The sequence below is a fragment of the Acanthochromis polyacanthus genome, chromosome 23, assembly GCF_021347895.1.
Source record: "Acanthochromis polyacanthus isolate Apoly-LR-REF ecotype Palm Island chromosome 23, KAUST_Apoly_ChrSc, whole genome shotgun sequence".
NCBI lineage: Eukaryota > Metazoa > Chordata > Actinopteri > Pomacentridae > Acanthochromis > Acanthochromis polyacanthus.
The window spans coordinates 91,422-118,743 of record NC_067135.1 but is presented as its reverse complement, the minus strand read 5'-3'; the positions used below and the strand labels follow the sequence as shown (position 1 = coordinate 118,743).

At 47.0% G+C, this 27,322-nt stretch overlaps 3 protein-coding genes across 55 annotated transcripts; 2 read left to right on the top strand and 1 right to left on the bottom strand.

The window, feature by feature from the left end:
* The first annotated feature begins 863 nt into the window (after positions 1 to 863).
* LOC127532301 (high mobility group protein B3-like) lies at positions 864 to 24,356 on the top strand. Of its 4 annotated transcripts, none has more exons than XR_007939671.1 (6): positions 864 to 1,019; positions 4,851 to 5,008; positions 12,598 to 12,749; positions 15,393 to 15,567; positions 17,912 to 18,240; positions 23,488 to 24,356. XR_007939671.1 is itself a non-coding variant. In XM_051943733.1 (6 exons), the coding sequence occupies exons 2-6, from the start codon at positions 4,859 to 4,861 to the stop codon at positions 23,275 to 23,277; spliced, it is 639 nt and encodes a 212-aa protein (XP_051799693.1). In that variant the 5' UTR covers positions 864 to 1,019; positions 4,851 to 4,858; the 3' UTR covers positions 23,278 to 24,356. The 4 variants fall into 4 exon arrangements, 3 of the variants coding, with proteins under 3 accessions (XP_051799693.1, XP_051799692.1, XP_051799691.1); XM_051943733.1 differs by having other exon boundaries at positions 17,912 to 18,015; positions 23,220 to 24,356; XM_051943732.1 differs by having other exon boundaries at positions 17,912 to 18,047; positions 23,298 to 24,356.
* Positions 5,260 to 9,222, top strand: LOC127532300 (octapeptide-repeat protein T2-like). The gene is made up of 2 exons (XM_051943730.1): positions 5,260 to 5,794; positions 8,798 to 9,222. The coding sequence occupies exons 1-2, from the start codon at positions 5,275 to 5,277 to the stop codon at positions 9,220 to 9,222; spliced, it is 945 nt and encodes a 314-aa protein (XP_051799690.1). The 5' UTR covers positions 5,260 to 5,274.
* On the bottom strand, positions 18,393 to 24,131 carry LOC127532302 (mucin-4-like). 50 transcript variants are annotated; one of them, XR_007939673.1, is made up of 4 exons: positions 23,980 to 24,128; positions 23,836 to 23,859; positions 18,638 to 18,709; positions 18,393 to 18,541 (listed from the first exon to the last, which is right to left on the bottom strand). XR_007939673.1 is itself a non-coding variant. In XM_051943752.1 (4 exons), the coding sequence occupies exons 1-4, from the start codon at positions 24,112 to 24,114 to the stop codon at positions 18,509 to 18,511; spliced, it is 312 nt and encodes a 103-aa protein (XP_051799712.1). In that variant the 5' UTR covers positions 24,115 to 24,130; the 3' UTR covers positions 18,393 to 18,508. The 50 variants fall into 50 exon arrangements, 41 of the variants coding, with proteins under 41 accessions (XP_051799712.1, XP_051799700.1, XP_051799721.1 ...); XR_007939679.1 differs by lacking the exon at positions 23,836 to 23,859 and adding an exon at positions 23,812 to 23,835; XR_007939674.1 differs by lacking the exon at positions 23,836 to 23,859 and adding an exon at positions 23,860 to 23,883 and having other exon boundaries at positions 23,980 to 24,127.
* Positions 24,357 to 27,322: the final 2,966 nt, after the last annotated feature.

Sequence of the window (27,322 nt, the reverse complement as noted above, 5' to 3'; positions counted from 1 at the left end):
GTAAAAGTTGTGTTCTGGTTCGGTCCCTCACAGGAACAGGAAGTGATAACCTGAGTGACCTCACCTGTCCATCAGGTGACCAGGTGAGGACAGGTGAGTGTCTGATGGAGGTGATCAGAGGACTGTGGGCTGCAGTAAACCTGGTTCTACACCTGTACAGGTGAGAACGTGGAGTCATGCAGGTTCTCTGGTTCTCTGCTTCAAGTTTTTATATAAGAACTTCTGAACATTTTAACTCTGCTTCCCTTTAGTAGTTTTTTTTTTTAAGTTGTAAAACAACCAAAATTCAACACACAATGTGGAAAACATTTCTGAAGTGTTGGTCTGAGAACGTTCCTCCTTTATTTTAGAACATCCTCTGAATGTTAAAACTTCATGTTCATCAGCGGAAATTAAATCATTTTTACAGCTTATTATATATTCTAAACAACCTGATCTGTTCAGTTTATTTCTGACAAAGAAAAAGCTGTAACATTTTACTTAAAAACTCACTGAAGCATTTTACTCAGTCAGGTAGTTATTGATCATTAATGACTAACTGATCCATTAATTGATTAACTGATGAAACACTAACATCCATTTAACTTCTCTCTTCAGGCCTCCGCTGCTGCTTGGTCGCCCCTCCTCCTTCTCTACTGTCATTGGTCGCTTCGTGGACGTACACAGATTCTGGCTAATCAGGTGCGGGTATACAGACTAGCCCCACCCTGTTGTCAGAGTCGGATTCCCGCCCTAGTGGTTCTGGAACGGGTTTTGACTGGCGGTCCTTTCAGCCAATCAGAACTGAGCGTTGAGCAGAGCCCCGCCCATGATGGCCAGCCGTGACCCGCCCCCTGAATAGGAATGACCAACGGGGGCGTTCCTGAGGGGCGGGGCCAGGCTGGAGCTCGACCCAGTTTGAAAGTGAACCAACGGCTCCAGTCGCAGCTTCAGCCCCCAAACAACAACAACAAGACCCGAACCCCAAGAATCGAGACCCGGTCCCAGTGTGCTGCACCTGTAGCCGGCCCTCCTGACGAGTGAGTACCGCCGTTATCCTCGGCTGCGGGCTTCGGTTCACATTCGTGGGGTTTACCCGGGAATGAGCGGGCTCTGATTTGCCGGGTGTCTTTTTTTCTGCCGTGCGGGCTTCGGTGATAAAAGCTCCGCGAATGAGGCTGGAAAATGGGAATAAAATGGCCGCTGCTACGGTGGGAATGTCACAGCGGTGATGTTTGTCCGCCGCTTCGAGCCTTTGTGTGCGTGTACTCGGGGGACTGCTGCAGACGTGTCGTTGTAAACACGAAACGCCCATTTTGGAGTAGGAATGCCAGGACATAGCCTGGTCCCGTCCATGTAACGCTGACCTCTCCATGGCTTAGACGGAACCCTTCGTTGGAAATGCGCAGCTGTCGTACTGCATCCATATTTCCATTGCAGACGCGGCTGTTCGGGATAAAACCGGTGCTACAGTTATAAATAAGATCCGTTCGTGACCGGGGACACCGGTGCCGTAGCTGGCGCCGTGTGTTCGGGTTAAATGCCCGTCTGTGGCCGGTTAGCCTGCTGCTAGCGGAGGGGGATGGGGCGGCTAGCTCCGCAGAGGGCGGGAAGCAAATGGTGGCCCATTGTTCTGTCGGAGCTAGCCGCTAGCAGCTAGGCTAACTGCACCACTCACATCTGCACAGAGACGCGCCGCTTTTCCTCCACCTCTGCGGCTCTCACGGCTTTAGCATCGGCCCACAGCACGGACCGGGCTCCCGTAGGACGTCCCAGCACACAGCCTAGGGAGGAGGCTGCAGCCCGGGTCTACGGGCCTCGGAGCTCCCCGGCGGAGAAAATGGACCCCAGTCTGGTCTCTTTGTTATTCACGGCGAGCCTCGGAGCTCCGGGGGCCTCGAGCCCACCGACTGATGGGGCTTTTCAGCCACAGCCCGAGTTAAATCACACATCTCACCTGGTTTAGACACAAAATGAACAAAGGAGACACACAGGTTAAAGGGTCAGCCCACCCACATGAATGTAAAGCTGATCAGATACCTGGAAATAAAGATTACCTGTAAAATAACGTCATTACAAAAAATACATTTCTAGATGTTAGCTGTATGACACCCTTATTTAACTAAACAATACTAAAGATTACCTGTAAAATAACCTCATTTAAATAAATACATTTATAGATGTCAGCTGTATAACACCCTCATTTAAACAATAATAAAGATTACCTATAAAATACCCTCATATATATAAATATAAAGGTGTGTTCCCTGTCAAATACCTTAATTTAGCTAAATAATAATCAAGATTATCTATAATATCTTCATTTAACTAAATATATAAATAATTTAACTGTAGCATACCCTGAATTAACTAAATATGCGGGCATGTTACTTGTAAAATAACCTCATTTAACTAAGTAAAATATATTACCTGTTCAATACTCTCATATAAATAAATAATAATCTGTTACTTCTTAAATACTTTAACTTATAATGTAACTAAGTAATAATCAGTTAGCTGTTAAATATATTAGCTCACTAAATAAAAATATGTTAGCTGTAAAATGCCCTCATTTAACTAGATAAAACATCTGTTACCTCTAAAAAATAGTTTAAATAAATAAAGGTAATGTCTGCATGAGAAATGCTTTTATTTTGGTGGGTTTCCAGGTGTAAAGACAGAGAAATGCTTTATTTTGGTGGGTTTGTAGGTGTAAAGGCAGACAGAAATGCTTTATTTTGGTGGGTTTTCAGGTGTAAAGGCAGACAGAAATGCTTTATTTTGGTGGGTTTGTAGGTGTAAAGGCAGACAGAAATGCTTTTATTTTGATGAATTTTCAGGTGTAAAGACAGAGAAATGCTTTTATTTTGGTGTGTTTCCAGGTGTAAAGGCAGAGAGAAATGCTTTTATTTTGGTGTAAAGGTGTGTAACAGCAGTATTTGTCTGTACTGACGTCTCCATCATCCTCACAGGTTTATATCCGTTTACTGTACAGAATAAAAACTGTTTGACATCGTTTCCAGATTCTTGTTTAGATCTGCTGCGCTTCTTTTTTTAGTTAGGATATTGATTCATTTATATTAGGACTGACAAATAATAATTGTATCAATTGATCTTTAAATGATCATTAGCTTTAACTGTAGTATGACGCATAAAGATGTCCTCTGATCAATGATTATTGATTTATTGTCCTCCAGGTGCCACGATGATGCATAAAGACGTCCTCTGATCATTGATTATTGGTTTATTGTCCTCTACCGGGCTTTGCAAAAGTTCTGTTACACGGTTTCATGATCTTTAGAGACGTTTACATGTCGGAGTGAAAAATTCCATTAAATAAACTGAAGGTTCTACCTTATAGACAGGTGTCATTAATACAAATTTTTTTCTCCAGTGAAGTTGTATCAAGATGGAAGTCAAAAGAGTTGAGATATCTGCTCTCCTTCATGCTGGCCACAACAAGTCTGACAGAGCCAAGCAGCTGAACATCAGCCGGATGACCGTCCACAGAGTCACGGAGAGGCTCAAGAATGGTGAAGATCTTTCAGTGATCTTTCAAGAATGGTGAAGACCTGAAAGATCTTCACCATTCTTTAGCCTCTCCGGGACTCTGTGGACGGTCATCCGGCTGATGTTCAGCACAAAGGAGAGCAGATATCTCAACTCTTTTCACTTCCATCTTGATACAACTTCACCAGAGAAAAAAATTTGTATTAAGGACACCTGCCTATAAGGTAGAACTTTCAGTTTATTTAATGGAATTTTTCACTCCGACATGTAAACATCTCTAAAGATCATGAAACCGTGTAACAGAACTTTTGCAAAGCCCGGTATGTGTCACTATGATGCTTAAAGATGTCCTCTGATTATTGATTATTGGTTTATTGTCCTCTATGTGCCACTATGATACATAAAGATGTCCTCTGATTATTGATTATTGGTTTATTGTCCTCTATGTGCCACTATGATGCGTAAAGATGTCCTCTGATTATTGATTATTGGTTTATTGTCCTCTATGTGCCGCTATGATGCGTAAAGATGTCCTCTGATTATTGATTATTGGTTTATTGTCCTCTATGTGCCACTATGATACATAAAGATGTCCTCTGATTATTGATTATTGGTTTATTGTCCTCTATGTGCCACTATGATGCATAAAGATGTCCTCTGATTATTGATTATTGGTTTATTGTCCTCTATGTGCCACTATGATGCGTAAAGATGTCCTCTGATTATTGATTATTGGTTTATTGTCCTCTATGTGCCGCTATGATGCGTAAAGATGTCCTCTGATTATTGATTATTGGTTTATTGTCCTCTATGTGCCACTATGATACATAAAGATGTCCTCTGATTATTGATTATTGGTTTATTGTCCTCTATGTGCCGCTATGATGCGTAAAGATGTCCTCTGATTATTGATTATTGGTTTATTGTCCTCTATGTGCCGCTATGATGCGTAAAGATGTCCTCTGATTATTGATTATTGGTTTATTGTCCTCTATGTGCCACTATGATGCGTAAAGACGTCCTCTGATTATTGATTATTGGTTTATTGTCCTCTATGTGCCGCTATGATGCGTAAAGATGTCCTCTGATTATTGATTATTGGTTTATTGTCCTCTATGTGCCGCTATGATGCGTAAAGATGTCCTCTGATTATTGATTATTGGTTTATTGTCCTCTATGTGCCACTATGATACATAAAGATGTCCTCTGATTATTGATTATTGGTTTATTGTCCTCTATGTGCCAGTATGATACATAAAGATGTCCTCTGATCAATGATTATTGATTTATTGTCCTCTATGTGCCACTATGATGCGTAAAGACGTCCTCTGATTATTGATTATTGGTTTATTGTCCTCCAGGTGCCACTATGATGCGTAAAGATGTGAACAAGCCGAAGGGGAAGACGTCAGCGTACGCCTTCTTCGTCCAGACGTGTCGAGAGGAACACCGGAAGAAAAACCCCGAGCAGTCGGTCAACTTTGCCGAGTTCTCCAAGAAGTGCTCCGAGAGATGGAAGGTGAGACGAGTGGACAGAGAGAGAGAGAGAGACGGGTGGACAGAGAGAGAGAGAGAGACGGGTGGACAGACAGAGAGAGAGACAGGTGGACAGAGAGAGAGAGAGACAGGTGGACAGAGAGAGAGAGACACGGTGGACAGAGAGAGAGAGAGACGGGTGGACAGAGAGAGAGAGAGAGACGGGTGGACAGAGAGAGAGAGAGAGACGGGTGGATAGAGAGAGAGAGAGAGAGACGGGTGGATAGAGAGAGAGAGAGAGACGGGTGGATGGACAGAGAGAGAGAGAGAGACGGGTGGATGGACAGAGAGAGAGAGAGACGGGTGGACAGAGAGAGAGAGAGAGACGGGTGGACAGAGAGAGAGAGAGAGACGGGTGGACAGAGAGAGAGAGAGACGGGTGGACAGAGAGAGAGAGAGAGACGGGTGGACAGAGAGAGAGAGAGAGACGGGTGGACAGAGAGAGAGAGAGACGGGTGGACAGAGAGAGAGAGAGACGGGTGGACAGAGAGAGAGAGACGGGTGGACAGAGAGAGAGAGACGGGTGGACAGAGAGAGAGAGAGAGACGGGTGGACAGAGAGAGAGAGAGAGACGGGTGGACAGAGAGAGAGAGAGAGACGGGTGGACAGAGAGAGAGAGAGAGACGGGTGGACAGAGAGAGAGAGAGAGACGGGTGGACAGACAGAGAGAGAGACGGGTGGACAGAGAGAGAGAGACGGGTGGACAGAGAGAGAGAGAGACGGGTGGACAGAGAGAGAGAGAGACGGGTGGACAGAGAGAGAGAGACGGGTGAACAGACAGAGAGAGAGAGACGGGTGAACAGACAGAGAGAGAGAGACGGGTGAACAGACAGAGAGAGAGAGACGGGTGAACAGACAGAGAGAGAGAGAGACGGGTGAACAGACAGAGAGAGAGAGACGGGTGAACGGACAGAGAGAGAGAGAGACAGGGTGGACAGAGAGAGAGAGAGACAGGGTGGACAGAGAGAGAGAGAGACAGGGTGGACAGAGAGAGAGAGAGATAGGGTGGACAGAGAGAGAGAGAGACAGGGTGGACAGAGAGAGAGAGACAGGGTGGACAGAGAGAGAGAGACAGGGTGGACAGAGAGAGAGAGACACGGTGGACAGAGAGAGAGAGACACGGTGGACAGAGAGAGAGAGACGGGTGGACAGAGAGAGAGAGAGAGACGGGTGGACAGAGAGAGAGAGAGAGACGGGTGGACAGAGAGAGAGAGAGAGACACGGTGGACAGAGAGAGAGAGACACGGTGGACAGAGAGAGAGAGACACGGTGGACAGAGAGAGAGAGACACGGTGGACAGAGAGAGAGAGACACGGTGGACAGAGAGAGAGAGACACGGTGGACAGAGAGAGAGACGGGTGGACAGAGAGAGAGAGAGACGGGTGGACAGAGAGAGAGAGAGAGAGAGAGACGGGTGAACAGACAGAGAGAGAGAGAGAGACGGGTGAACAGACAGAGAGAGAGAGAGAGACGGGTGAACAGACAGAGAGAGAGAGACACGGTGGACAGAGAGAGAGAGACGGGTGGACAGAGAGAGAGAGAGAGACGGGTGGACAGAGAGAGAGAGAGACGGGTGGACAGAGAGAGAGAGAGAGACGGGTGGACAGAGAGAGAGAGAGAGAGAGACGGGTGAACAGACAGAGAGAGAGAGACACGGTGGACAGAGAGAGAGAGACGGGTGGACAGAGAGAGAGAGAGAGACGGGTGGACAGAGAGAGAGAGAGACGGGTGGACAGAGAGAGAGAGAGAGACGGGTGGACAGAGAGAGAGAGAGAGACGGGTGAACAGACAGAGAGAGAGAGAGAGACGGGTGAACAGACAGAGAGAGAGAGAGAGACGGGTGAACAGACAGAGAGAGAGAGAGAGACGGGTGAACAGACAGAGAGAGAGAGACACGGTGGACAGAGAGAGAGAGACGGGTGGACAGAGAGAGAGAGAGAGACGGGTGGACAGAGAGAGAGAGAGACGGGTGGACAGAGAGAGAGAGAGAGACGGGTGGACAGAGAGAGAGAGAGAGACGGGTGGACAGAGAGAGAGAGAGACGGGTGGACAGAGAGAGAGAGAGACGGGTGGACAGAGAGAGAGAGACGGGTGGACAGAGAGAGAGAGAGAGACGGGTGGACAGAGAGAGAGAGAGAGACGGGTGGACAGAGAGAGAGAGAGAGACGGGTGGACAGAGAGAGAGAGAGAGACGGGTGGACAGAGAGAGAGAGAGAGACGGGTGGACAGAGAGAGAGAGAGAGACGGGTGGACAGAGAGAGAGAGAGAGACGGGTGGACAGACAGAGAGAGAGACGGGTGGACAGAGAGAGAGAGACGGGTGGACAGAGAGAGAGAGAGACGGGTGGACAGAGAGAGAGAGAGACGGGTGGACAGAGAGAGAGAGACGGGTGAACAGACAGAGAGAGAGAGACGGGTGAACAGACAGAGAGAGAGAGACGGGTGAACAGACAGAGAGAGAGAGAGACGGGTGAACAGACAGAGAGAGAGAGACGGGTGAACGGACAGAGAGAGAGAGAGACAGGGTGGACAGAGAGAGAGAGAGACAGGGTGGACAGAGAGAGAGAGAGATAGGGTGGACAGAGAGAGAGAGAGACAGGGTGGACAGAGAGAGAGAGACAGGGTGGACAGAGAGAGAGAGACAGGGTGGACAGAGAGAGAGAGACAGGGTGGACAGAGAGAGAGAGACACGGTGGACAGAGAGAGAGAGACACGGTGGACAGAGAGAGAGAGACGGGTGGACAGAGAGAGAGAGAGAGACGGGTGGACAGAGAGAGAGAGAGAGACGGGTGGACAGAGAGAGAGAGAGAGACGGGTGGACAGAGAGAGAGAGAGAGACACGGTGGACAGAGAGAGAGAGACACGGTGGACAGAGAGAGAGAGACACGGTGGACAGAGAGAGAGAGACACGGTGGACAGAGAGAGAGAGACACGGTGGACAGAGAGAGAGACGGGTGGACAGAGAGAGAGAGAGACGGGTGGACAGAGAGAGAGAGAGACGGGTGGACAGAGAGAGAGAGAGAGAGAGAGACGGGTGAACAGACAGAGAGAGAGAGAGAGACGGGTGAACAGACAGAGAGAGAGAGAGAGACGGGTGAACAGACAGAGAGAGAGAGAGAGACGGGTGAACAGACAGAGAGAGAGAGACACGGTGGACAGAGAGAGAGAGACACGGTGGACAGAGAGAGAGAGAGACGGGTGGACAGAGAGAGAGAGACACGGTGGACAGAGAGAGAGAGACGGATGAACAGACAGAGAGAGAGACAGGTGGACAGAGAGAGAGAGAGACAGGTGGACAGAGAGAGAGAGAGACGGGTGGACAGAGAGAGAGAGAGACAGGTGGACAGAGAGAGAGAGACACGGTGGACAGAGAGAGAGAGAGACGGATGGACAGACAGAGAGAGAGACAGGTGGACAGAGAGAGAGACACGGTGGACAGAGAGAGAGAGGTGGACAGAGAGAGAGAGAGACGGGTGGACAGAGAGAGAGAGAGACGGGTGGACAGAGAGAGAGAGAGAGACGGGTGGACAGAGAGAGAGAGACAGGTGGACAGAGAGAGGGAGAGAGATGGGTGCATAGAGAAAGGGAGAGAGAGAGAGACGGGTGAACAGAGAGACGAGTGGACAAAGAGAGAGAGAGAGAGACGGATGAACAGAGAGAGAGAGAGAGACGGATGAACAGACAGAGAGAGAGAGAGAGACGGGTGGACAGAGAGAGAGAGACGGGTGGACAGAGAGAGAGAGAGACGGGTGGACAGACAGAGAGAGAGACAGGTGGACAGAGAGAGAGAGACGGGTGGACAGAGAGAGAGAGACACGGTGGACAGAGAGAGAGAGAGACAGGTGGACAGAGAGAGAGAGACAGGTGGACAGAGAGAGAGAGACACGGTGGACAGAGAGAGAGAGAGACAGGTGGACAGAGAGAGAGAGAGACAGGTGGACAGAGAGAGAGAGACACGGTGGACAGAGAGAGAGAGACACGGTGGACAGAGAGAGAGAGAGGTGGACAGAGAGAGAGAGAGGTGGACAGAAAGAGAGAGAGACGGGTGGACAGAGAGAGAGAGACGGGTGGACAGAGAGAGAGAGACACGGTGGACAGAGAGAGAGAGAGACAGGTGGACAGAGAGAGAGAGACAGGTGGACAGAGAGAGGGAGAGAGATGGGTGCATAGAGAAAGGGAGAGAGAGAGAGACGGGTGAACAGAGAGACGAGTGGACAAAGAGAGAGAGAGAGAAATGGGTGGACAGAGAAAGACGGGTGGACAGACAGAGACGGGTGGACAGAGAGAGAGAGAGACGGGTGAACAGAGAAAGAGAGACAAGTGGACAGAGAGAGACAGATGAAATGTAGCTGCAAGGGGACACAAGCCAGTGTCTTATTGTTCTGGTCCCAAGCCCGGATAAATACAGAGGGTTGTGTCAGGAAGGGCATCCTACCTAAAACTTTGGCCAAATCAAACATGTGAATCAAGTGTATGACTTCCATACCGGATCAGTCGAGGCCCGGGTTAACAACGACCTACAGGATGCCGGTGGAAAATGGACGACTGTTGGTCGAAGAAGGAGGGGAGGAAGGTGTGTTCATAGGAAGAGAGAGAAGAGGAACACCAAGAGTGTAGGACTGAGAGTAGGGACTTTGAATGTTGGAACTATGACAGGAAAAGGTAGAGAGCTGGTTGACATGATGCAGAGGAGGAAGGTGGACATACTGTGTGTCCAGGAGACCAGGTGGAAAGGTAGTAAAGCTAGAAGTTTAGGAGCAGGGTTCAAGTTGTTCTATCATGGTGTAGATAGGAAGAGAAATGGAGGAGGAGTTATCTTGAAGGAGGAGTTTGTTAGGAATGTCCTGGAGGTAAAAAGAGTGTCAGATCGAGTGATGAGCCTGAAGCTAGAAATCGAAGGTGTGATGTTCAGTGTTGTTAGTGGGTATGCTCCACAGGTAGGATGTGAGCTGGAGGAGAAGCAGAAATTCTGGTTGGACCTTGATGAAGTGATGCAGAGCATCCCTAGAAGTGAGAGAGTTGTCATTGGTGCAGACTTCAATGGACATGTTGGTGCAGGAAACAGAGATGATGAGGAGGTCATGGGCAGGTTTGGTATCCAGGAGAGGAACGCAGAAGGACAGATGGTGGTTGACTTTGCAAAAAGGATGGAAATGGCTGTAGTGAATACTTTCTTCCAGAAGAGGCAGGAACATAGGGTGACCTATAAGAGTGGAGGTAGGAGCACACAGGTAGACTACATCTTGTGTAGACGGTGTAATCTGAAGGAGATCAGTGACTGCAAAGTAGTGGCAGGTGAGAGTGTAGCCAGACAGCATAGGATGGTGGTGTGTAGGATGACCCTGGTGGTGAAGAAGATGAAGAGGGCAAAGGCAGAGCAGAGGACCAAATGGTGGAAGCTGAAAAAGGAAGAGTGTTGTATGACTTTCAGGAAAGAGTTGAGACAGGCTTTGGATGGTCAGGAGGTGCTTCCAGATGACTGGACAACTACAGCAAATGTGATCAGGGAGACAGGTCGGAGAGTACTTGGTGTGTCATCTGGTAGGAAAGGAGATAAGGAGACTTGGTGGTGGAATGAGGAGGTACAGGAGTGGATCCAGAGAAAGAGGTTAGCTAAGAAGAAGTGGGACACTGAGAGGACTGAAGAGAGTAGACAGGAGTACAGGGAGATGCAGCGTAAGGTGAAAGTAGAGGTGGCAAAGGCCAAACAAGGGGCTTACGATGACTTGTATGCTAGGTTGGACAGTAAGGAGGGAGAGACTGATCTGTACAGGTTGGCAAGGGAGAGAGACAGAGATGGGAAGGACGTGCAGCAGGTTAGGGTGATAAAGGATAAGGATGGAAGTGTGTTGACAGGTGCCAATAGTGTGATGGGAAGATGGAAAGAGTACTTTGAAGAGTTGATGAATGAGGAAAATGAGAGAGAACGAAGAGTAGAAGAGGTGACTGTTGTGGACCAGGAAGTAGCAAAGATTAGTAAGGATGAAGTGAGGAGGGCATTGAAGAGGATGAAGAGTGGAAAGGCACTTGGTCCTGATGATATACCTGTGGAGGTATGGAAGTGTCTGAGAGAGGTAGCAGTAGAGTTTCTGACTGGGTTGTTCAACAGGATCTTAGATAGTGAGAAGATGCCCGAGGAATGGAGGAGAAGTGTGCTGGTGCCCATCTTTAAGAACAAGGGAGATGTGCAGAGTTGTGGCAACTACAGAGGAATAAAGCTGATGAGCCACACGATGAAGCTATGGGAAAGAGTAGTTGAAGCTAGACTAAGGGCAGAGGTGAACATCTGTGAGCAGCAGTATGGTTTCATGCTAAGAAAGAGTACAACAGATGCAATATTTGCTTTGAGGATGTTGATAGAGAAGTACAGAGAAGGTCAGAAGGAGCTGCATTGTGTCTTTGTAGATCTGGAGAAAGCTTCTGACAGGGTGCCCAGAGAGGAACTGTGGTTTTGTATGAGGAAGTCTGGAGTGGCAGAGAAGTATGTTAGAGTGGTGCAGGACATGTATGAGGACTGTAAGACAGTGGTGAGGTGTGCTGTAGGAGTAACAGAGGAGTTCAAGGTGGAGGTGGGAGTACATCAGGGATCAGCTCTGAGCCCCTTCTTGTTTGCTATGGTGATGGACAGGATGACAGACGAGGTTAGACAGGAGTCTCCATGGACTATGATGTTTGCAGATGACATTGTGATCTGTAGTGAGAGCAGGGAACAGGTGGAGGAGAAGCTAGAGGCGTGGAGGTTTGTCCTGGAAAGGAGAGGAATGAAGGTTAGCCGCAGCAAGACGGAGTATCTGTGTGTGAATGAGAGGGACCCAAGTGGAAGAGTGAGGTTACAGGGAGAAGAGATCAAGAAGGTGGAGGATTTTAAGTACTTAGGGTCAACAGTACAGAGCAATGGAGAGTGTGGAAAAGAGGTGAAGAAGCGTGTACAGGCAGGCTGGAACGGCTGGAGAAAAGTGTCAGGTGTGATGTGTGATAGAAGAGTTTCAGCTAAAATGAAAGGAAAGGTTTACAAAACTGTGGTGAGACCAGCCATGTTGTTTGGTCTGGAGACAGTGTCCCTGAGGAAAAGACAGGAGGCAGAGCTGGAGGTAGCAGAACTGAAGATGCTGAGGTTCTCTTTGGGAGTGACCAGGATGGATAGGATCAGGAATGAGGACATCAGAGGGACAGCACATGTTAGAGGCTTTGGAGATAAAGTCAGAGAGGCCAGACTGAGATGGTTCAGACATGTCCAGAGGAGAGAGAGTGAATATATTGGTAGAAGGATGCTGAGTTTCCCACTGCCAGGCAGGAGGCCTAGAGGAAGACCAAAGAGGAGGTTTATGGATGTGGTTAAAGAGGACATGAAGGTAGTTGGTGTGAGAGAAGAGGATGCAGCAGACAGGGTTAGATGGAGGCAAATGATTTGCTGTGGAGACCCCTGAAGGGAAAAGCTGAAAGGAAAAGAAGAAGTTCCAGGCTCTATCCTCTGATGTTCCTACTGATTGATTATTGATTATTGATGGGTGTTCCAGGCTCTATCCTCTGATGTTCCTACTGATTGATTATTGATTATTGATGGGTGTTCCAGGCTCTGTCTCCCAGCGATAAGAAGTGCTTCGAGGACATGGCGAAAGCTGACAAGGTCCGCTACAACCGGGAGATGAGAGACTACGTCCCCCCTAAAGGCTTTGGAAAGAGGGGCCGCAAGAGGAAAGACCCCAACGCCCCCAAGAGACCCCCGTAAGTCCCCTCAGCTCCAGGTTCTGGTCCAGAGTCTTTCAGTTGGTTCTGTTCAGGTCTGTTCAGGCTCTACTGGATCACTGGATGTGGAAAATAAGGAATGATGAACAGATTCTTCTTTTAATGCGTCTTCATCTGTTTTCAGAGATGGATGTTTATCATTTTAGTTTGTTCCCAGATTCACCAACAACAGGCCTTAAAATGTGAGAAATATTTAATATAGTAGAGATTAAATATGTAGAAATATTTTAGAGATTAAATGTGTAGAAATATTTTATATTTTAGAGATTAAATGTGTCAAAATATTTTAGAGATTAAATGTGTAGAAATATTTCAGATGTTAGAGATTAAATATTGACCTGATCTATGAGTGAAACAGAAGTTTAAACTGTTGTTGAGTCTTCAAACGTTCCTGACCTGGATCCACAGGTTCTAACTGGAGAAGAGAACCAGGTTCCATCAGAATGTTCTAGCCATGATTTAGAGACAATCACAGTACTGATATCACCAATAATCAGCTGGATGAAACCGTTCTATCTGTTGGAGAACAAACCAACCACTCTACAAACACAAACAACTGATTTGTTCTGTTTTCTTTTAGTTCACAGAATGTTCTGAAAGTGTTTGGTGGTAACATTGTTAGAACATTATGGTCTATCATTCTCTAGCTGAATGAGAACGTTCTTCCTCTGGTCTTCTGGAATATTGTGGGAATGTTTTCCAGATCCTGTTTTCCCTCAGCAGACAGTAAAACGTTCTGTTTTTAGTACATCAGAATCAGAAGAAATGTTCTGTTTTTAGTAAATCAGAAACAGAACAAACATTCTATCGTCTGAGGCCTTGGTAACATCTGGAAAACATTTTATAGGAACACTGATGGACATCTAAGAACGTTGTTAGAACTTAGATTATGGGAATGTTTCTGATGTCAGTTAAAGAACATTTTGTTGCCAGTAACATAAATTAGAGTTAACAGCAGGTTATGAGGAAACTTTCACTCGTTTAGTTTTAAAATAAATCTTTTCTGTTAGAACCGACTAAACAACTAACCAGGTGGAGATGGAGGAGGTGTAGCATCAGAGCTGCTAGCTGGCTAATGTTAACACCACAGGAAGCTGCTAGCAGGCTAATGTTAACACCACAGGAAGCTGCTAGCAGGCTAATGTTAACACCACAGGAAGCTGTTAGCGGGCTAATGTTAACACCACAGGAAGCTGCTAGCGGGCTAATGTTAACACCACAGGAAGCTGTTAGCAGGCTAATGTTAACACCACAGGAAGCTGCTAGCATTCTAATGTTAACACCACAGGAAGCTGTTAGCTGGCTAATGTTAACACCACAGGAAGCTGTTAGGAGGCTAATGTTAACACCACAGGAAGCTGTTAGCAGGCTAATGTTAACACCACAGCAAGCTGTTAGCGGGCTAATGTTAACACCACAGAAAGCTGTTAGCGGGCTAATGTTAACACCACAGGAAGCTGCTAGCGGGCTAATGTTAACACCACAGGAAACTGTTAGCAGGCTAATGTTAACACCACAGGAAGCTGCTAGCGGGCTAATGTTAACACCACAGGAAACTGTTAGCAGGCTTTTGTTAACACCACAGGAAGCTGTTAGCAGGCTAATGTTAACACCACAGGAAGCTGCTAGCAGGCTAATGTTAACACCACAGCAAGCTGTTAGCGGGCTAATGTTAACACCACAGGAAGCTGCTAGCGGGCTAATGTTAACACCACAGGAAGCTGTTAGCAGGCTAATGTTAACACCACAGGAAGCTGTTAGCAGGCTAATGTTAACACCACAGGAAGCTGCTAGCAGGCTAATGTTAACACCACAGGAAGCTGCTAGCATTCTAATGTTAACACCACAGGAAGCTGTTAGCTGGCTAATGTTAACACCACAGGAAGCTGTTAGGAGGCTAATGTTAACACCACAGCAAGCTGTTAGCGGGCTAATGTTAACACCACAGGAAGCTGCTAGCGGGCTAATGTTAACACCACAGGAAGCTGCTAGCGGGCTAATGTTAACACCACAGGAAACTGTTAGCAGGCTAATGTTAACACCACAGGAAGCTGCTAGCAGGCTAATGTTAACACCACAGGAAGCTGTTAGCTGGCTAATGTTAACACCACAGGAAGCTGTTAGGAGGCTATTGTTAACACCACAGGAAGGTGTTAGCAGGCTAATGTTAACACCAGAGGAAGCTGTTAGCAGGCTAATGTTAACACCACAGGAAGCTGCTAGCAGGCTAATGTTAACACCACAGGAAGCTGCTAGCATTCTAATGTTAACACCAGAGGAAGCTGTTAGCTGGCTAATGTTAACACCACAGGAAGCTGTTAGGAGGCTAATGTTAACACCACAGACAGCTGCTAGCAAGGTAATGTTACCACCACAGGAAGCTGCTAGCGGGCTAATGTTAACACCACAGGAAGCTGCGAGAGCATCATGGGAAACTTCAAAATAAAGGTCCAGCTACAGTGGAGGATCCTTGTAATGATGGTAAATAGATTTATTCATTTAGACGGATGTATTGTAAATTCCCCTATCCCCCCGCCCCCCTGTCTCCCCCCATCCCCCCTGTCTCTCCCCTGTCTCCCCCCATCCCCCCTGTCTCACCCCGTCCCCCCATCCCTCCCCCAGGTCTGCGTTCTTCGTGTTCTGCAGTGAGTACCGTCCCAGCGTGAAGCAGCAGTGTCCAGGTCTGTCTATAGGAGACTGTGCTAAGAAGCTGGGAGAGATGTGGAGCAAACTGTCCCAGTCTGAGAAGCAGCCGTACGAGGAAAAGGCCCAGAAGCTACGAGAGAAATACGACCAGGTGAGGACCAGGACCAGGAAGACCCGTGGTAGGACCAGTAGAAACAGCAGCTGCAGCCTCTCTCAGGGTTCCCACGGTCCTTGAAAATTCTGAAAAGTCCTGGAAAAAAACGTGATCCTGGAAAGTCATGGAAAAATCCTGAAATACTGCCACAAATCAGGTGGTCCTGGAATTAGGATTATCAGCTAAAAAAATCATTGAAAGTCCTTGAATTCAGTGTTGCATGGATGTTGGTTGTGCTCAGTATTCTACAGTGTGTCATGTCTGCACCTATCACATGTCTATGGCAGCCATGCACGTGCACACATAGACCTAAAAGGGGGCTTCAGCCCCTGCCCTTTTGGCCTCGTATTGAAAAGTGCCCTCTTTTGCCCCTTTTAAATATATATAATAATGCGCACTGCATTAAGACAACAACTGCACGGAAAAAAAAACTGTCCCCCTCGGTATTTTCTTGTAATTCTGGGTCTGAGAAAGTGTCTGAGAAGGCAGATGAAAATCTGAAACTGGAAAAGAAACTAGAAGACCTCAAGCAGAAACTGAAATCACTGGAGTGACTATTTTCAAGAAAGATCAAAAGATGAATTCTATGTGGTTACTGATTATGAATGTCCCATTATTGACTTTGTATTATGTTACATAATGTATATTAGTAGGCTGTAATAGTATCATGTACAGTTTTATGTGGCCATGTCTCTGGAAAGATTGGTGCATTGTTACGTAGTTGTAGAAACGTTCCCTTAAGGTGGTGGTCTGCTTTCTGTTCTGCTGAAATAGCATCTATAGCCTAGTAGGGCTGGACCCGAATATCCAAATATTCGTTCGCTACGGCACTATCCGGATATTAATTTGGTATCCGAATATTCGCTGCTGCTGCTGCCGCTGCCGTTGGACGTCACAGGGCGGAAAGAATATGCAGCGTTACTGTCTTCCCTCCTCCTTCTGCCCACATCGGCTCATCTCGTCCTGTGATCACATAAACATATACACACATGTCTATAACATACACACACGTCGATGTGATCACCCCTTCCTCCCCCCAGACGAAAATCTCGGAGATCGTCTCTTCCCTGCGCCTTCGGCTCATCCCGCCGTGTTCTTCGGCTCATTTCGGCTCCTCCATTCATGTTTGTAAACACCACCTGAATGGCCGGGTGGCTGCCGACTCTGAAGCCACGCTTCACTTCGTTGCATAAACACGAGACAAGATGCTGAAGACCGGTGTTTTCTGAATTCTTCAGTTTAACTAAAGACTAAACGAGGGCAAAATGTGGACCCGGGAGACCAGACGAACGGATCCGAATATTCGGTCGTCTCCGCCACCCCACCCCCACCCCCACCCCCCGGTTGAACGTTACGGGGCGGAACGAATATCCAGATATTCGTCTTTAATAGGGCCCGAATATTCGGAGGCCAGAAACCACTATTGGGGCCAGCCCGATAGCCTAGTAGTGTGCACAATAATTTTGCTGAATTTTTGTAGTTGGTTAGCCTAGCCGCGCTAGACAACCCACGGCAATGAATTTAATTCTCTGCCAGGGTGGGTCTAGTTACCCTCCATAAGGCTTGAGGCTGGATTCTCCTAAAACTGGCCGGACCAATCACCATGAAGTGTAGAGTCAGAAGGCGGGCGTAACTAAGTGACGACAGAGGCGCGACGATTCTGACAGAAACAACCGGAAACAACTAGCCTAGCCGCGCTAGACAACCCAAGGCAACGAATTTAATTCTCTGCCAGAGTCGACAACAAAAACGACAACAGTCGTTGAGCTCCATTAGCACCGACTCTGAATAATCTTTCTGTTAACATGTCTGTAATATACTTGAGCTTCACCCATTGACTGTATAAATAAGGCTTCACCGAACTACCGCATCCTCTGATTTCTGGCGCTCTAGGAGCCTATTCGTTGCACTGATTGGTTGTATACCTACCCAATTGCTGCAGAGTGATTTGATAGACAACCTTTTAGCCCGCCTCCCTCCCTGTCGAGCGTGCCTAGACCCTTGCGCCGTCAGAAACATGGGTGTAGCGTGACTAGGCTAGTAGTTGGTATTTTACCTGACACTTTAATGTTGTTATCTAACACAGGTAGACTGTATAGTATAATAAAGTGGGTGGAATCGGCTGGCTGTAAGGGGTGGAGGAGGCCAGAAAGATTCGTTTGTATGAGAAAATTGTTTCAGATATTCCGTTCAAAGTCCTGGAAATTGGATGATTTTTATCCTGGAATATCCCGGAAAAGTCCTGGAATTTAGTTTTCAATTTTCAGTGGGAACCCTGCTCTCAGCTGTCCTTACCTGTGTGTTCTTACCTGTCAGCTGCTGTCTCACCTGTTGTGTCCAGGACATGGTGGCGTACCGCGGCGGTGCAACGTATGCCAGGAACCCCGGTTCTTCAGCTCAGGGTGGAGAGGAGGAGGAGGACGATGAGGATGAAGACGAGGACGAGGAGGACGACGAGTAGAGAGACTGAGAGGCAGGCAGGTGTGTGTGTGTTTCAGAGCAGCTGATTGGACAGCAGGCCAGGGGGCGGGGCTTCACCACAGGTGTGACATCCTGGTTACAGAGGCTCAGGTGAGTCAGAGCAGCCATCCAATCAGGAGCAGCTGCTCCTGTCTCCATGGTAACAGCAGGTGATCATTATTAACCCATGGAATCAGATGTTCCACAGTAGTCCATCAGGTAGGAGTCAGGTAAGGATGAGGGAACATCAGAACTCACCTGTACTCTGTCTGACCCTCATTAATCTGGTGGTTTCAGTGTAGTTCATGAAGCTTTAGCATAGAAAGCTAACCAAAGCTAACAGTAGCTTTCCTCCAGTCACCACTGTACTTAGTTACAGTTACTTCTGCAGTTACAGTTACTTCTCCAGTTAGTGTTTATGTTGCATGTTTGGTCACCTGAAGCATGCGGTGCAGCTTAATGAAGACCAGTTTAACACTCAGCACACCTGTAACCGGGTCACATGACCCACCTGTAACCGGGTCACATGACACACCTGTAACCGGGTCACATGACCCACCTGTAACCGGGTCACATGACCCACCTGTAACCGGGTCACATGACCCACCTGTAACCGGGTCACATGACCCACCTGTAACCGGGTCACATGACCCACCTGTAACCGGGTCACATGACCCACCTGTAACCGGGTCACATGACCCACCCTTAGTCTGTGGCTCAGCTGATGAATCCTGATGCTGTGTCTGAATCTTGTGATTGACAGGTTGCTCTGAAACACACTCATTGCTGCAGCGTGTGTGTGTGCGCGTGTGCGCGTGTGTGTGTGTGTTGAGGTCATCAGATGTTAAACTGTCCCACACCAGAGGATAGTAGAATAAACCCCCTCACTGTTACCATGGTTACCCCTGCACCCCCTCCCCCTGTGTGTTGCCATGGAAACCCCTGCCCCTCCCCCTGCTCTCCATCATCGTCATGTTGTTGTTTTTTATTTTCTTATCGGAGGTTTTCTGTTCCTTGTTCACTGTCAGAGTAGAAACTTCAACTTTTATAATAAAATGACCAACTGAGGGAAAACACAAACACACGACTCTGTTTGGTTCTTTGGTTCTTCAGGTTCTTGATGGGTCTAAGTCAGGACTTTGGGGAGACCAGTCTAAGGCTACGTTCAGACTGCAGGGCTTAATGCTCAATTCAGATTTTTTTGTGAAATCCGATTTTTTTTACGAGTTCGTTCACATTTCCAATTAAATGCGACTTGTATGTGATCTCCTGTGTGAACCTCACACGACCCAAAAGGTTCCCGCATGTGCAGAAGAGGACACAACAACGACACGCAGAGAGCGTGTTCAGTGTTTACTGAAGTAAACATGGATGCTAACAGTAGAGCATGTCTGGCCATTTTAAAGCTGTTGTCCAGCCGGAGCCAGCATATTTATAACTTAATCGTTTCAAGGAGAAGGTCAAGAAGGAATAGAGCCAGGATTTTGGCTCTGGTGTTTTGTGGAGAAGGGTATGGCTGCAGAGCCAGAGGCTGCACGAATCGTATTCGTGCAGCCTCTGGCTCTACAGACACATACTGGTTTTGTGGGGCAGTGGCAGCAACATCTGTCCAGAGAACTGTGTGGGTGCAGAGTCACAGCCAGGAGTGGTGGGATAGTGATGTGAGAGGCTTCACAGATGCAGACTTCATTCAAAATTTTCCAATGATAAGGGCAACCTTTACCTACATATGTGAACGCCTCTTTTTAACACTCTCACGGCAAGACACACGTCTTCAGCAGCCCGAAGACGTGTTTTGCTTGAACGCAGAATAGTGACGTTTGTCGTGTACCAATGACGTATAGGTCGGATAAATGTGACCTGGACGTTCAGACTGAAGTCACATGGCAAAAGATCCGATACGTATCAGAATTAGGACCACATAACCAAGTGGCCTGGGTCGCATTTGAAAAAATCGGATCTGTGTCGTTCAGACTGTAATGAAAAGATCAGATACAGGTCGCATAGGGGCAAAAAAATTGGATTTGGGTCACTTCAGCCTGCCGTCTGGAAAGTCATGGGAAAGGTTCTGAATGTAGCCTAGAACCTTCATAGATCCTTCATTCCAGCCTGATGGAACCATTTCTTTACCATGTCTGATGTGTGTTTGGACTCATTGTCTGGTTGAAACATCCAACTGTGTCCAAGATCAACCTTCTGCTGATGGTTTTAGGTTCTCCTGAAGAACATGGAGGTGATCCTCCTCCTTCATTTTTCCATTTACTTTGTGTAAAGCTCCAGTTCCACAGAGCATGATACTGCCACCTCCATGCTTGGTGGTAGGTTTGGTGTTCTCGGGGTTAAACCTTCGGTTCTTGTTCCATGTGACCTCAGAACCTTCCTCCAGAACCTTTTCTTTGTCCATGTGGTGAGCAGCAGACTTCAGTCTAAACCAGTTTAAACTGGCTCAGAGGAGTCCATCATCATCAGTCCTGTGAAGATGAGATGTCACGAAACCATGAAGATGAGATGAACACAACTTTCGACATCATCAGAACGGATAATCCAAGGTTCTGTTTGTGTGTTATGGATCTATGACGTTGTGTTGTCAGAAGAACTTCACTAAATCTGTAATAGAACCAAAATACATGATTGTTGTGACACAGATTCATGTTTCAGTGATTCCATCAGAAAATTCAGAGTTCTAGGACTGATTGGAGACTAAAGACTGACGATAAAAAAGGACATTAAAAGTGGATCTAAGCTTTGGTTCATGACTGCAGATGGATCCATATTCCTACTAAAATCCAGTCTTTGGTCCACATTTCTGCACCTGTTGAGGTTCTACCGTCAGTAGAACCTGTTACAGGGTTCCCACGGTCCTTGAAAATTCTGAAAAGTCCTGGAAAAAAACGTGATCCTGGAAAGTCATGGAAAAATCCTGAAATACTGCCACAAATCAGGTGGTCCTGGAATTAGGATTATCAGCTAAAAAAATCATTGAAAGTCCTTGAATTCAGTGTTGCATGGATGTTGGTTGTGCTCAGTATTCTACAGTGTGTCATGTCTGCACCTATCACATGTCTATGGCAGCCATGCACGTGCACACATAGACCTAAAAGGGGGCTTCAGCCCCTGCCCTTTTGGCCTCGTATTGAAAAGTGCCCTCTTTTGCCCCTTTTAAATATATATAATAATGCGCACTGCATTAAGACAACAACTGCACGGAAAAAAAAAACTGTCCCCCTCGGTATTTTCTTGTAATTCTGGGTCTGAGAAAGTGTCTGAGAAGGCAGATGAAAATCTGAAACTGGAAAAGAAACTAGAAGACCTCAAGCAGAAACTGAAATCACTGGAGTGACTATTTTCAAGAAAGATCAAAAGATGAATTCTATGTGGTTACTGATTATGAATGTCCCATTATTGACTTTGTATTATGTTACATAATGTATATTAGTAGGCTGTAATAGTATCATGTACAGTTTTATGTGGCCATGTCTCTGGAAAGATTGGTGCATTGTTACGTAGTTGTAGAAACGTTCCCTTAAGGTGGTGGTCTGCTTTCTGTTCTGCTGAAATAGCATCTATAGCCTAGTAGGGCTGGACCCGAATATCCGAATATTCGTTCGCTACGGCACTATCCGGATATTAATTTGGTATCCGAATATTCGCTGCTGCTGCTGCCGCTGCCGTTGGACGTCACAGGGCGGAAAGAATATGCAGCGTTACTGTCTTCCCTCCTCCTTCTGCCCACATCGGCTCATCTCGTCCTGTGATCACATAAACATATACACACATGTCTATAACATACACACACGTCGATGTGATCACCCCTTCCTCCCCCCAGACGAAAATCTCGGAGATCGTCTCTTCCCTGCGCCTTCGGCTCATCCCGCCGTGTTCTTCGGCTCATTTCGGCTCCTCCATTCATGTTTGTAAACACCACCTGAATGGCCGGGTGGCTGCCGACTCTGAAGCCACGCTTCACTTCGTTGCATAAACACGAGACAAGATGCTGAAGACCGGTGTTTTCTGAATTCTTCAGTTTAACTAAAGACTAAACGAGGGCAAAATGTGGACCCGGGAGACCAGACGAACGGATCCGAATATTCGGTCGTCTCCGCCACCCCACCCCCACCCCCACCCCCCGGTTGAACGTTACGGGGCGGAACGAATATCCAGATATTCGTCTTTAATAGGGCCCGAATATTCGGAGGCCAGAAACCACTATTGGGGCCAGCCCGATAGCCTAGTAGTGTGCACAATAATTTTGCTGAATTTTTGTAGTTGGTTAGCCTAGCCGCGCTAGACAACCCACGGCAATGAATTTAATTCTCTGCCAGGGTGGGTCTAGTTACCCTCCATAAGGCTTGAGGCTGGATTCTCCTAAAACTGGCCGGACCAATCACCATGAAGTGTAGAGTCAGAAGGCGGGCGTAACTAAGTGACGACAGAGGCGCGACGATTCTGACAGAAACAACCGGAAACAACTAGCCTAGCCGCGCTAGACAACCCAAGGCAACGAATTTAATTCTCTGCCAGAGTCGACAACAAAAACGACAACAGTCGTTGAGCTCCATTAGCACCGACTCTGAATAATCTTTCTGTTAACATGTCTGTAATATACTTGAGCTTCACCCATTGACTGTATAAATAAGGCTTCACCGAACTACCGCATCCTCTGATTTCTGGCGCTCTAGGAGCCTATTCGTTGCACTGATTGGTTGTATACCTACCCAATTGCTGCAGAGTGATTTGATAGACAACCTTTTAGCCCGCCTCCCTCCCTGTCGAGCGTGCCTAGACCCTTGCGCCGTCAGAAACATGGGTGTAGCGTGACTAGGCTAGTAGTTGGTATTTTACCTGACACTTTAATGTTGTTATCTAACACAGGTAGACTGTATAGTATAATAAAGTGGGTGGAATCGGCTGGCTGTAAGGGGTGGAGGAGGCCAGAAAGATTCGTTTGTATGAGAAAATTGTTTCAGATATTCCGTTCAAAGTCCTGGAAATTGGATGATTTTTATCCTGGAATATCCCGGAAAAGTCCTGGAATTTAGTTTTCAATTTTCAGTGGGAACCCTGCTCTCAGCTGTCCTTACCTGTGTGTTCTTACCTGTCAGCTGCTGTCTCACCTGTTGTGTCCAGGACATGGTGGCGTACCGCGGCGGTGCAACGTATGCCAGGAACCCCGGTTCTTCAGCTCAGGGTGGAGAGGAGGAGGAGGACGATGAGGATGAAGACGAGGACGAGGAGGACGACGAGTAGAGAGACTGAGAGGCAGGCAGGTGTGTGTGTGTTTCAGAGCAGCTGATTGGACAGCAGGCCAGGGGGCGGGGCTTCACCACAGGTGTGACATCCTGGTTACAGAGGCTCAGGTGAGTCAGAGCAGCCATCCAATCAGGAGCAGCTGCTCCTGTCTCCATGGTAACAGCAGGTGATCATTATTAACCCATGGAATCAGATGTTCCACAGTAGTCCATCAGGTAGGAGTCAGGTAAGGATGAGGGAACATCAGAACTCACCTGTACTCTGTCTGACCCTCATTAATCTGGTGGTTTCAGTGTAGTTCATGAAGCTTTAGCATAGAAAGCTAACCAAAGCTAACAGTAGCTTTCCTCCAGTCACCACTGTACTTAGTTACAGTTACTTCTGCAGTTACAGTTACTTCTCCAGTTAGTGTTTATGTTGCATGTTTGGTCACCTGAAGCATGCGGTGCAGCTTAATGAAGACCAGTTTAACACTCAGCACACCTGTAACCGGGTCACATGACCCACCTGTAACCGGGTCACATGACCCACCTGTAACTGGGTCACATGACCCACCTGTAACTGGGTCACATGACCCACCTGTAACTGGGTCACATGACCCACCTGTAACCGGGTCACATGACCCACCTGTAACCGGGTCACATGACCCACCTGTAACCGGGTCACATGACCCACCTGTAACCGGGTCACATGACCCACCCTTAGTCTGTGGCTCAGCTGATGAATCCTGATGCTGTGTCTGAATCTTGTGATTGACAGGTTGCTCTGAAACACACTCATTGCTGCAGCGTGTGTGTGTGCGCGTGTGCGCGTGTGTGTGTGTGTTGAGGTCATCAGATGTTAAACTGTCCCACACCAGAGGATAGTAGAATAAACCCCCTCACTGTTACCATGGTTACCCCTGCACCCCCTCCCCCTGTGTGTTGCCATGGAAACCCCTGCCCCTCCCCCTGCTCTCCATCATCGTCATGTTGTTGTTTTTTATTTTCTTATCGGAGGTTTTCTGTTCCTTGTTCACTGTCAGAGTAGAAACTTCAACTTTTATAATAAAATGACCAACTGAGGGAAAACACAAACACACGACTCTGTTTGGTTCTTTGGTTCTTCAGGTTCTTGATGGGTCTAAGTCAGGACTTTGGGGAGACCAGTCTAAGGCTACGTTCAGACTGCAGGGCTTAATGCTCAATTCAGATTTTTTTGTGAAATCCGATTTTTTTTACGAGTTCGTTCACATTTCCAATTAAATGCGACTTGTATGTGATCTCCTGTGTGAACCTCACACGACCCAAAAGGTTCCCGCATGTGCAGAAGAGGACACAACAACGACACGCAGAGAGCGTGTTCAGTGTTTACTGAAGTAAACATGGATGCTAACAGTAGAGCATGTCTGGCCATTTTAAAGCTGTTGTCCAGCCGGAGCCAGCATATTTATAACTTAATCGTTTCAAGGAGAAGGTCAAGAAGGAATAGAGCCAGGATTTTGGCTCTGGTGTTTTGTGGAGAAGGGTATGGCTGCAGAGCCAGAGGCTGCACGAATCGTATTCGTGCAGCCTCTGGCTCTACAGACACATACTGGTTTTGTGGGGCAGTGGCAGCAACATCTGTCCAGAGAACTGTGTGGGTGCAGAGTCACAGCCAGGAGTGGTGGGATAGTGATGTGAGAGGCTTCACAGATGCAGACTTCATTCAAAATTTTCCAATGATAAGGGCAACCTTTACCTACATATGTGAACGCCTCTTTTTAACACTCTCACGGCAAGACACACGTCTTCAGCAGCCCGAAGACGTGTTTTGCTTGAACGCAGAATAGTGACGTTTGTCGTGTACCAATGACGTATAGGTCGGATAAATGTGACCTGGACGTTCAGACTGAAGTCACATGGCAAAAGATCCGATACGTATCAGAATTAGGACCACATATCCAAGTGGCCTGGGTCGCATTTGAAAAAATCGGATCTGTGTCGTTCAGACTGTAATGAAAAGATCAGATACAGGTCGCATAGGGGCAAAAAATTGGATTTGGGTCACTTCAGCCTGCCGTCTGGAAAGTCATGGGAAAGGTTCTGAATGTAGCCTAGAACCTTCATAGATCCTTCATTCCAGCCTGATGGAACCATTTCTTTACCATGTCTGATGTGTGTTTGGACTCATTGTCTGGTTGAAACATCCAACTGTGTCCAAGATCAACCTTCTGCTGATGGTTTTAGGTTCTCCTGAAGAACATGGAGGTGATCCTCCTCCTTCATTTTTCCATTTACTTTGTGTAAAGCTCCAGTTCCACAGAGCATGATACTGCCACCTCCATGCTTGGTGGTAGGTTTGGTGTTCTCGGGGTTAAACCTTCGGTTCTTGTTCCATGTGACCTCAGAACCTTCCTCCAGAACCTTTTCTTTGTCCATGTGGTGAGCAGCAGACTTCAGTCTAAACCAGTTTAAACTGGCTCAGAGGAGTCCATCATCATCGGTCCTGTGAAGATGAGATGTCATGAAACCATGAAGATGAGATGAACACAACTTTCGACATCATCAGAACGGATAATCCAAGGTTCTGTTTGTGTGTTATGGATCTATGACGTTGTGTTGTCAGAAGAACTTCACTAAATCTGTAATAGAACCAAAATACATGATTGTTGTGACACAGATTCATGTTTCAGTGATTCCATCAGAAAATTCAGAGTTCTAGGACTGATTGGAGACTAAAGACTGACGATAAAAAAGGACATTAAAAGTGGATCTAAGCTTTGGTTCATGACTGCAGATGGATCCATATTCCTACTAAAATCCAGTCTTTGGTCCACATTTCTGCACCTGTTGAGGTTCTACCGTCAGTAGAACCTGTTACAGGGTTCCCACGGTCCTTGAAAATTCTGAAAAGTCCTGGAAAAAAACGTGATCCTGGAAAGTCATGGAAAAATCCTGAAATACTGCCACAAATCAGGTGGTCCTGGAATTACGATTATCAGCTAAAAAAATCATTGAAAGTCCTTGAATTCAGTGTTGCATGGATGTTGGTTGTGCTCAGTATTCTACAGTGTGTCATGTCTGCACCTATCACATGTCTATGGCAGCCATGCACGTGCACACATAGACCTAAAAGGGGGCTTCAGCCCCTGCCCTTTTGGCCTCGTATTGAAAAGTGCCCACTTTTGCCCCTTTTAAACATATATATATGTAATAATGCGCACTGCATTAAGACAACTGCACGAAAAAAAAACTGTCCCCCTCGGTATTTTCTTGTAATTCTGGGTCTGAGAAAGTGTCTGAGAAGGCAGATGAAAATCTGAAACTGGAAAAGAAACTAGAAGACCTCAAGCAGAAACTGAAATCACTGGAGTGACTATTTTCAAGAAAGATCAAAAGATGAATTCTATGTGGTTACTGATTATGAATGTCCCATTATTGACTTTGTATTATGTTACATAATGTATATTAGTAGGCTGTAATAGTATCATGTACAGTTTTATGTGGCCATGTCTCTGGAAAGATTGGTGCATTGTTACGTAGTTGTAGAAACGTTCCCTTAAGGTGGTGGTCTGCTTTCTGTTCTGCTGAAATAGCATCTATAGCCTAGTAGGGCTGGACCCGAATATCCGAATATTCGTTCGCTACGGCACTATCCGGATATTAATTTGGTATCCGAATATTCGCTGCTGCTGCTGCCGCTGCCGTTGGACGTCACAGGGCGGAAAGAATATGCAGCGTTACTGTCTTCCCTCCTCCTTCTGCCCACATCGGCTCATCTCGTCCTGTGATCACATAAACATATACACACATGTCTATAACATACACACACGTCGATGTGATCACCCCTTCCTCCCCCCAGACGAAAATCTCGGAGATCGTCTCTTCCCTGCGCCTTCGGCTCATCCCGCCGTGTTCTTCGGCTCATTTCGGCTCCTCCATTCATGTTTGTAAACACCACCTGAATGGCCGGGTGGCTGCCGACTCTGAAGCCACGCTTCACTTCGTTGCATAAACACGAGACAAGATGCTGAAGACCGGTGTTTTCTGAATTCTTCAGTTTAACTAAAGACTAAACGAGG